The sequence below is a fragment of the Drosophila miranda genome, assembly GCF_003369915.1.
Source record: "Drosophila miranda strain MSH22 chromosome Y unlocalized genomic scaffold, D.miranda_PacBio2.1 Contig_Y7_pilon, whole genome shotgun sequence".
Taxonomy (NCBI): Eukaryota; Metazoa; Arthropoda; class Insecta; order Diptera; family Drosophilidae; genus Drosophila; species Drosophila miranda.
Genome location: NW_022881652.1, coordinates 225,425 through 235,370, shown reverse-complemented (window position 1 = coordinate 235,370; position 9,946 = coordinate 225,425). Strand labels below are relative to the sequence as shown.

Here is a 9,946-nt window from a genome sequence, read left to right as displayed (position 1 = left end):
TGCAAATTGCCGTTAGCTCATAAATACTGCTGTTATTCTCCTGGGGCTCAAGCTCGACCTCGAATAGGTCCAATGGCTCCTTTGTATATCGTTTAAGTATATTGGCAATATGCCTCACCTTGTATCCAAGTCTTCCGAGCTGTTCGCGCACCCAGTCTGTGGGTGTGGAGCGGTGCAGGTGACGTATGACGATACGCATACCCCTTTCGCTTCGCAGGCGAAACGTATGGTAATCCACACCTTCCCCCTCAGATAAGAGCCGAATTAGGGCCCTATAGCCATCTATTGTATGGCACATGACTTTAAGAGATCCATTGTTGGCAGTCTTAGTGTCATATGTGCGCCAATGGCATTGTCAATGCATTGGAGCAGGGGAACGATTTTACAGACATTGGGAATGTATATAGGGGCTGGCCGCACAATTCTGGCGTCAGCTGTAGCAGCAGCATTGGGTGCGTGCGCAGTGGTAGGGGCAGGCGGGGGGGGTGGTGTGAGAAGTAGAGGGCCTGTTTGTGGGAACAGGTTCCTCGGCTTCCGTCTCTCCCTCGCTGCAGTCAGTGTCAACATCCATGTCGTCATTTGCTACGTCGTCAGCATCCGAGAGTATATCGAAGTAGTTCGTGATATTCCTCTGGCTAGAGTCAGGCTTCTCCTTGGTGATTGCTGTCCGCTTAATCTTCTGGGCCGACGCCTTTATAATCGGCGAGCCCAAGGTGGTCGTCCGCTTCTTGTTCCGGGCCTCATACTCTGCCATCAGCTTGGCAGTTGCTTTCCTTTCCATTGCCAGTTTCTCCCGCTGCTCCCTGAGGATCTCGCACAGAGTCGGCTGGCTCTGCACAGGTGCTGCAAGGGCACCAGTAGAAACTGGAGAACGTTGAGCAGCGTGGGCAGCTACACGAGCAGCACTAGCAGTAGTAGGAACTGTAGCAGCTGGGGGGCGTTTAGCTGCGGCGGCAGCTACGCGAGTAGGGGCGGTGGCTTTGGCAGCACAGGCAGCTGCAGCAGAGGCTCTGGTTGGCATGGCAGCGGGGGGGCTAGCAATGGCTTGGTTAACAGTGCAGCGGACGGGGCCTGCATCAACTTGGCTGCAGCGGCAGCTGAAGTTGATGGCATGTCACTTGTCAGATCCACCAATGAGGTCGAGCGACAGGAAAGGGGGCGTAGATCACTTTTTTTTGATTTGTGACGTGCACGGGAACAAAAGTTTGTCATAGATAGTAATGGGTGTGGTGGAGGAAGGGCGGCACGGCACGGCACACAACAGACACCACAAAAAGAACAGGGCAACACAGAAAAAAACGTCAATGGCGACACGGCACAGAACAATCAAAAGCGACACGACACGAAACGGTTATGGCACGTCCGACGATCACAACCTCTCGAGCGGGTGGACGAGATGAGAATGGCGGACGAGGTTCATGGTGGAACACTCACATGTCCGCCAACTCCCATACTCTCCCCCTCAACTCGAAAGACCCGATCGCCGATCGTCATTTACCGGTGCTCTCACCCCCGGTTCCACTTTCACTCACCCCAATATTGAGTGAGATGAAAGTAGTCCGAGGGTAGCAGCACCGATAAGTAGGCAATGGAAATTTAATGGCTTTCCTGATTTAGTGGCTGTGTGTGTTGTTGCTTGTCAATGGCTCATGTCTCATGTTCTCTGTTCCTTGTGTATTGGCTGCTCTGTTGTCGGGGGATGGGATGGGAAGGGGGAAATTTGCCTGCTCCCGTATAACCGCCCGGATACTTTAAACTTCCGGATCTTCCGATCCGGGCGCGAGACGCTCCGAAGAGTCGACCGCATAGCATCTTGTGGGCGGTTGAAATGGCGTTTGGCAGAGTGGCGATGGTTGGCAGTGTTAATTTTGCTCCTGCACAACCGCATTTGGCATTTAGTTGCTTTGAAGTGGGTGGATGGGGTGGGTGAGGGATTGGCTGGGCATAATTGCCGAAGTTGCGACCGATAACACACTGGGCATTGATATATGCATTTTAAATTTGAATTGGCTTTTTTGTGTGTTATCGGTCAAAGTCTGGTATTTGCGTGGTATTTCGGTAATACCACGTGTCAAGGGGAATTATGGGAATGGCAAATAGGTTGGGAAGAAGAGTAAGAAGGTAAAACTAATTAGAAAACTACGAAAATTTACAATTAACTACAGAAAAAACTACATTAATTTACAAAAACTTATTCCTAATATCACAGGCAAGTAACTAAAACTATGGACAAACTATCTACGGACATGCAAAAACTACGGAAACAACAGGATTGACATCTACAACAAGAACATTGATGCAGACAAGGTAAAATAAACGATAATTGACATACATTTACAACATATAAACATATTAATTATATTTATTTTATTTCTAACAGGAGGACAACTACAACGAAGCACCGGCCGGCATAACAAACGCAATGCGAACATTACGCTGTATACCGGCCGGCTCTGTTGTCCCCCTGTGTGTTGTTTATTGGCTGGATGTGAGTATTGGCGTGCATCGTGGGCAATGATGGTGCTGTTGATGGCAAGCGGCTCTGGTCCGGCCGCCCACGTTGCATCTGTCTGTTGGTTTGGTGCAGCAGACCGAGTGGCACTGGTCCGGCCACCCGAGATGCGATCGTGGGATGGAGTGGCATTGACATCGGTGTGTGATGCCAACGAATTGTTTTATTGGCCGCATCCAAGTGGCGAACTGGTCCGGCCACCAGGATACGTTGTCGATTTTAATTGTTGGCCGAATCCGAGTGGCTGCTGGTCCGGCCACCCAGGATGCGCTGTCAGTTGGATTGGCCTGGCCTCCTCGGCCACGTTCATCGTCGGTTTGTAATGGCGTTTTGAGTGGCTGCTGGTCCGGCCACCCAGTTGAGGAGGTGTTTGCTTTGGCGTGTGATTATACCCGATACTCAAAATGAGTATTGGGGTATATTAGATTTGTGGTAAAAGTGGATGTGTGTAACGTCCAGAAGGAATCGTTTCCGACCCCATAAAGTATATATATTCTTGATCAGCATCAATAGCCGAGTCGATTGAGCCCTGTCTGTCTGTCCGTCTGTCCGTCCGTCCGTCCGTCCGTCCCCTTCAGCGCCTAGTGCTCAAAGACTATAAGATCTAGAGCAACGATGTTTTGGATCCAGACTTCTGTGATATGTCACTGCTACAAAAATATTTCAAAACTTCGCCCAGCCCACTTCCGCCCCCACAAAGGACGAAAATCTGTGGCATACGATAAAACTAAAAACGCAGAATCGTAGAGGATGATTATATGTTCTAGAGTGTAAAATCTGAACCAGATCGTATAATTATTATAGCCAGAATCAAGAAAACAATTTCATTCTTTCTCGCTCTGTCTCTCTCTAACACACAGGTTTCATGGTCGGCTTTGCCAATTGCGAAATATGAGTTCAAGGATCTCAGAACCTATAAGAGCCAGAGCAAACAAATTTGGTATCCACAATCCTGTGATATCGGACCTTGACCGTTTCGTGTCCAAATTTCGCCACACCCCCTTCCGCCCCCGCAAGGGACGAAAATCTGGGGCATCCACAAATCTCAGAGACTATTAAGGCTAGAGTAACCAAATTTGGTATCCGCACTTCTGTTAGATCTCACTATAAAACGTATATCTCAGAATTTCGCCCCACCCTTTTCCGCCCCCACAAAGGACGAAAATCTGTTGCATCCACAATATTGCATATTCGAGAAAACTAAAAACGCAGACTCATAGATAATGACCATGTCTATCAGATTGCTGAATCTGGATCAGATCAAATCATTTTTATAGGCAAAAGGAACAAATCAATTTGCACTGGCTACGCAGCCCCCGACGTCACGCTAAGACTGATTTTCTGTCTCTCTCGCACGCACTCCTTGTCGTGTCGTTTAATATTAGCGGCGTCTGCCGGAGGAGAGCCATACTGACTTAGTATCGGGTATAACTGTAGAGTTGCGGTGTCCGCAGCAACTCACAACGTTCCCCCTCGTTTTAATTTGTGTTTATTTGCAGGTACTTGTCGGCGTTTGGATGCTGTTGCTGGCGACCCTTGTCTGGTTGGTGTTGGCGTGAGAGACGTTTGCAGGTGAGTATATGTATTTATTGGCAGCCTCTCTCCTGATTCTCCTTTTTCGTTTGCAGTATTTGCTGGCGTCCGGCGGCTCAACACCAGGCCATCCCGCCCTCACATAATTGGCATGAGAGACGGGTGTTACCCAGTGGAGCGGCAACAGGCGCCAGCATCTGCGTCGTCGTTGGAATGGCAGCTGTATGTTTGAAATGGCGTGACGTCATTGTGATGGTGTGGTGGCAGCGTCATCAAAAGAGGCCTCCTTTTCCGCCCATTTGGCAGGAAATTGTCAGTGTTGGTGGCAGCTGTTGGAGGGGCAGCTCTGTCTGTGTATTGGCAGGTACGTGTGGATTCCGTGTGTTTTGGCAGTTTTTCGTATTGTCGTGTATTGACTGTTTTTCTTTGTTGCAGTGGCTGTCTCTGAATCGCCGATTGGGCACATCAATAGGCGCCGCCCGAACGCATGCTTTCGCGTGCGCTGGCGATTTGGGCCCTTCACACTTGGCCCAGACCCTCCAGATCGTCGAATGGATCGTGGTCGGTCCATTCGTCGTCATCCTCGTCGTCAATTGCTTCACAGTCCATATCGGATTCGGAGTACGATATGGCTGCGGCGTCATGGTGCGTATTTGCAGTTGGTCGTGGTGATGGCTGTGTGGATGCTGCTGGTTGAATGTGTGCACTGCCCGTTCGATGCTCCTCCCCACGCGTATACAAATTCAAATCCAAACGATCAACATCAATGAGGACGCCACTTTCCTGATAACTTGACCGCCATGTGACCGTTGGAATAGGAATTTTGTCACAGCTTAGAAACCTACCTACATGTGTTTTCGGCGTGATGAGTACGATGATGTGTGTTAAGAGCCAGATTAGATGCTCTCCAGGCGATTTACGCCCATTCAATTATTTTGGTAGGTAATGCTATTATCTATTATGCTATTATGGAAGTATCCTGCATGCATGTGCTCCTAAAGTCAGATGACCAATAAATCTGTATCTTTCAAAATGGATGTTGGGCTCCCCACGCAACATACCCAACCATCTATATTTGGTACTTATGTATGAGCGTATAGTGATATTAAAGCACGATCCAGTACAAATTATAGTTCTGGCAGATGTTTCCTATAGCAGATATATAATTTTGCGGTGATCCGATACTGATTCAATCTGTGTGTAATAAATACCATTTTCGTAGCGTAGCAAGATGAAATATAAAGTGCCTAAGTTCCGCGCAAAAGTATAATCAGTAGCTCCAGATAGCCGACTGGCAGCGAACGGATTGTTATAGAGGCACTTGATTGTTCTTATAACAATAGGCGGGGTGAGTGTATTGGGGGTGGGTGGAGGTGGCGGTGGCATATCAGCAGTCATTTAATTAGCTGTTTCAGATTCCGATTGCTTTTTGGGGACTTTTGCTTACGTTAAAGCGCGCTTTCCACACCTCTGCCTCCGCCGCCGTTCTAAAGGGAAACTGTAGAATCTGATTTACGACTCTCTCCAACTTCAAGTATTTCCCCCTCTGCCAGCGTGCCAGTTGTACGCCAGCGTCGACGCTTTGGTTATCTCATGCAGGGCAATTTGTCAAGCCAAATAACGGTCTGCGTGTCAGTTTCAGTTCCATTTTTTGCATCACGGAGAACAGAACAGAACAGAACACAACATGTCCAAGGGATCGGTCCTACCACAGTATATAGCCGGTTTATCGGCCAGCTTTGGCGCCATGTGTATGGGCGCCTCAATCGGCTGGTCCGAAATTTGTAATTTCGAGTTCTTTAAGAGATTTACTAACTAATTTCAGCTGTAAATAAAGAAGCATTAGTGTACAGCTTATAATTCTTTAACATTGACATGGCGTTTTCGCACAAAATGTTCTTTGGACGCCAGTGACAGCTCTGCCAGTTCAATATTTCAATTTTTGCAGCGCGTCTCGCCCAATTTTCCGCAATTAAATTCCACCAGCAAAGCTATCAACAAATATGCTGTCAGGCCACAAACCTTCTATAATGTACTTTTAGAAAAGTAATATTTGTTAAAGTGAGCGTGTGAGTGCTGGGATTCGAATCTACGGAAGTCCTTTTCGTTTGTGCTGTTGTTGTTTTGTTGCTTTGGCTACTGCTGTCGCCCTGTATACGCCCTTGCGTATAACAATGGACATGGAATAAGACAACATCAATGAATTTAATGACCGCGACCTAGCGACACGCATGCGCAACAGCAATTATGAAAAATACAAGTCTCTGGTGCGCATGCACCTCTCCTTCGAGCTGGAACTAAACACCGACGAGTAAGTTGCCACGAGCGACGCTGCCATCCCATCGAAATATAGTGCTTACCGATTTATGGGTTGCAGGTTCGACATGCCGTGCCATGAAATCGTCTACGAAGATAAGGGCAAGATAAAGAAGTGGAATCGCCTCTCCAAGAAGAATCGCGGACCTGCCACAGGCTGCACGGCTGGGGCAGGCAGTAAGTCGGCGGGCAACAGTCCCACTGAAACGCTGCAGCAACAAATTGATGCAGGCTTTCTGATGCACCTGGAGGAGCTCAAAGAGTTTCTTATGCTGGAGAAGAGTAAGTGACAGGGAGAGTCCGGAAAATTGAATTATTCTAAATGCGGAAATGCTATTCTGCAGATCTCACCCAGGAGGGACTATTTCGCAAGACAGGAGCCGTTTCCAGGCAGAACGAGCTACGAATGCACATACAGCACGACCAGCCCTTGGATTTGGAACTGACAGGATTCTCGGCTCACGACTGTGCCACTGTTTTTAAGAGCTTTCTGGCCGAGCTGCCAGCGCCTTTGCTTACAGACGCCCACTATCCAGCACATCTTCAGATAGCACCGCTTAGCCAGGCATTAATGAGGGGTCAGGTGGCGGCTACCGCAGAGCGCCAACAACATCTTCTCAACGCGGTGCAGCTGCTCCTTCTCCTGCTCCCCGAAGAGCATCGCGAGTTACTGCAGCACATTATTAAAATGCTCCATTCGGTGGCAGCGCGTGAGGAGAGCAACAAGATGTCCGCGGAGAATTTGGCCATCTTGTTTACACCGCACCTGATTTGCCCCAGGCAAATGCCGCCTGAGGCGCCCCACTATACGGCGAAGAAGATGTCCAGCATTGTGTCCTACATGATTCAGCAGGGTCTGGAAATCTTCGAAGTTCCCGGAAAGCTAGCCACCGATATTCGGGCGTACTTTCTTGAGCGCAAACGCAAAAAAACCATGTCACCGGAGCAAACCCTTGAAGAATCCATCTCGGACGACTCGACGGTCAACACGGTGTACACTTTTGTAGATCGTGCCGCCACGGCAGCGGCAAACAACAGCAATTACACGGACACTGTGTAGCATATTGGATATTACCAAACCTTCACGGAAGGCTGAGCAGGTGATGGTTCGCCTCCCGTCCGGGCACGTGCTTGTTCCGGCTTCCGTCTCATCGGCAAGAAATGGGAGGGTTTTTTTATTTCCCAGAACGGACGGGACACAGCTCTACTCCAACAATCATAATACTGACACAGTAACGTTCATTAAAATTTCACGTGCAAGCGAAGTATCGACACAAATATGTACAAGAGCAAATACACCTAACTACACACACACGGACACATACACACATACAAGTCGTGCCACGGTGTTGTTGTGACCACTCATGCCCACCCTACCATGATCACTGCTCCCGGTTCATCCGGTGATCCCATAAAGAAGGCTCTTACAGCCTCCTATCCAACCTCATTACCTTCCTTTGCCCAGCATGGTCCCCGCATATAGAACTCTAGCCCCGATTCATGTTAAATCCTATATTTCATATTGAGCAATAGCACATGCATCGCACTAGTAAACTAATAAATGATTAACTCTTAATAATACACTTTAGATTGAAATTTACAAATTGAAAGAAGGGAAGGGTACATATCTCCAGCTTTTATGTTAGGCAAATAGATAATAATAAATAAATATGCAAAAGGGAATGTAAAAACTGTGCGCCGCATCTTCCCTTTTGTGCCTTGTTCTTAAGAGGGCTGGTTCTTATGCGCGGCGTAAGCGCTTATGGTTGCCAGCAGGGCATAAGGGAGAGCGCACAGCCTCTCTTAAGCGACGAAGCCCCTGACTACGTGAGGTTTTTTTTTTTTTCGGTCATGCAATAAATAGTTGCTCATAACAAACAAACTCCAATATTTTATCTTTATGTTTTGGGATCACTTACGGCCTTCCTTTGATTTGTTTTAATAAATGCGTTGAAACAGCGATGAAAGCGCTTCCATGGACTGCGGCAACGTTCCTAAAACGAAAGCTGGAGAAATACTTTTACAAAAAAAAAACTCACGCTCTCCTCTGCCGTTTATCCGTTGTTCACTTTCGCCCTGTCACACATTCCACTTGCTATTTCTTCCGAACAGAATTTAAAAACACAACCAAATGAAATTTACTAAGCTAATTACACTAATGACACTATAGCATAAAAATAGGAATCAGCGGTTACACTGATGGATATAAAAAAAAACGACAGTCGTTGCCGCCGGCTTCACATCTGGGCACTCCTCGGCACTTCGTATGGGGAAACGAAAAAAGGTCGAGACCCAGATCTATATTTCGGGTAGAAATTGGCTGACCGTTTACATAGCTTTAATAATTTCCGCAGAATTGGACGGCCTCCAATATATCGCGGGTCCGTGACACATAAGTGGCTCGCGCCCACAAAGCGACTGATGAGCCGATCTTTTACGCCTCCCGCTTTGTGCTGCTCGGCCTAGCGCTGGGAATTTTTGGTACGGAGCTGTAGTTGGGCGAGGAGCATAAGTCCCTTGCCGCGGGCGGAGGCCCTAATATCGGGGAAATTGTTGTTACGAGCTTTCGTATTGGGGTTCAGACAGGTACCCAAACGATTGCCCGAAGTTTAAGCCGGTACTAACCGCCAATCTGAAAAATTAATTTCCTACAATAAAAAAAAAGCACTACCCTACACCACGAGTGTATGTGGTGTATATTAGCGACGCTGAAATACATACCAATTGAGATTGGCACTTAACACACTTTTACTTTATAAACGCACAATATTTCTTTCTTTTTGCTGTATTCAGCTGTTAAGATATTTTCCCGGTTTTTATTCCTCTTTTTTTTTTCTTTATACTTGGACTGGACAAAAATATCACGTCTGTCTTCGCCAACAGTTTTTCTTCCAAGAGACCGAGGCTAGATCTGCACAGTCTGAGACCCCCCAGTACAGCGTTAAACTTGAGAATCCTCCATTTTCGAATTGACGCCGTAATTATTTTACAAGTTTCAACTCAAAAAACAGAAAAAAAACCCGCTCTCCTTCGTTTACCTTTTAACTTGAATTGAGGCGGCAAAGTTGAGTAACATAGGGAGACCAATATCCCTTCTTGGTACTTTTCCAAATGTTCCCTTTTGTGGATCCCAGTATTTATACCATTTTTTTATACGTTACTCTTTCAAACCACTTCAAATCCCCCCTACCAAAATCACACTTTGGGGAGAAGGACCAAAAGGGTGATTCCCACTTAGAGCGATTTTTAACCATGGTGCTACTGTTTGATATCTTTGGCATGGAATTTGCCGATCAGACGTCCTTGCAGATCCTCTAGCTCGTAATAGGCTTGACCCAACTGTCGCCTTACCCGGGACTTCACAAAAACGGGAGCCAACTTGGCATTAAATCCTTTCACGAAATTACTTTGCTGGAAATTTCGACGATAAACCTCCTGTCCCACTCTGAATGATACCTCCTTACTTCGAAGGTTATACGTATTTTCATTTCGTTCGTGCTGAGCCCTCATTGCCGCCTTTGCCGTGCCACGCATCAGGTCAAATGAGTCGTCCCTAGAAAAATGCACCCAACGATCTTCTAACAT

The 9,946-nt window shown here is 47.3% G+C and overlaps 1 protein-coding gene and 1 long non-coding RNA gene across 5 annotated transcripts; one reads left to right on the top strand and one right to left on the bottom strand.

Annotated features, from left to right (window-relative positions):
* Nucleotides 1-6,084: 6,084 nt before the first annotated feature.
* On the top strand, nt 6,085-7,626 carry LOC117195166 (rho GTPase-activating protein 19-like). The gene is made up of 3 exons (XM_033399805.1): nt 6,085-6,356; nt 6,423-6,643; nt 6,706-7,626. The coding sequence occupies exons 1-3, from the start codon at nt 6,277-6,279 to the stop codon at nt 7,419-7,421; spliced, it is 1,017 nt and encodes a 338-aa protein (XP_033255696.1). The 5' UTR covers nt 6,085-6,276; the 3' UTR covers nt 7,422-7,626.
* Nucleotides 7,627-8,066: 440 nt separating this feature from the next.
* LOC117195167 lies at nt 8,067-9,164 on the bottom strand. Of its 4 annotated transcripts, none has more exons than XR_004474968.1 (3): nt 9,083-9,164; nt 8,281-8,993; nt 8,067-8,184 (listed from the first exon to the last, which is right to left on the bottom strand). It is a non-coding gene; the product is annotated as an uncharacterized LOC117195167 (long non-coding RNA). The 4 variants fall into 4 exon arrangements; XR_004474969.1 differs by lacking the exon at nt 8,067-8,184 and having other exon boundaries at nt 8,209-8,367; nt 8,687-8,993; XR_004474970.1 differs by lacking the exon at nt 8,067-8,184 and having other exon boundaries at nt 8,209-9,009.
* Between the last annotated feature and the right edge of the window lie 782 nt (nt 9,165-9,946).

What these genes read in the sequence shown, in the direction of transcription:
- LOC117195166 (XM_033399805.1), top strand. Translation starts at nt 6,277, where the DNA reads ATGCGCAACAGCAATTATGAAAAATACAAGTCTCTGGTGCGCATGCAC. An exon ending in CTGGAACTAAACACCGACGA is followed by an intron (nt 6,357 to 6,422) that starts GTAAGTTGCCAC and finishes TATGGGTTGCAG; the next exon opens with GTTCGACATGCCGTGCCATG. An exon ending in GTTTCTTATGCTGGAGAAGA is followed by an intron (nt 6,644 to 6,705) that starts GTAAGTGACAGG and finishes GCTATTCTGCAG; the next exon opens with ATCTCACCCAGGAGGGACTA.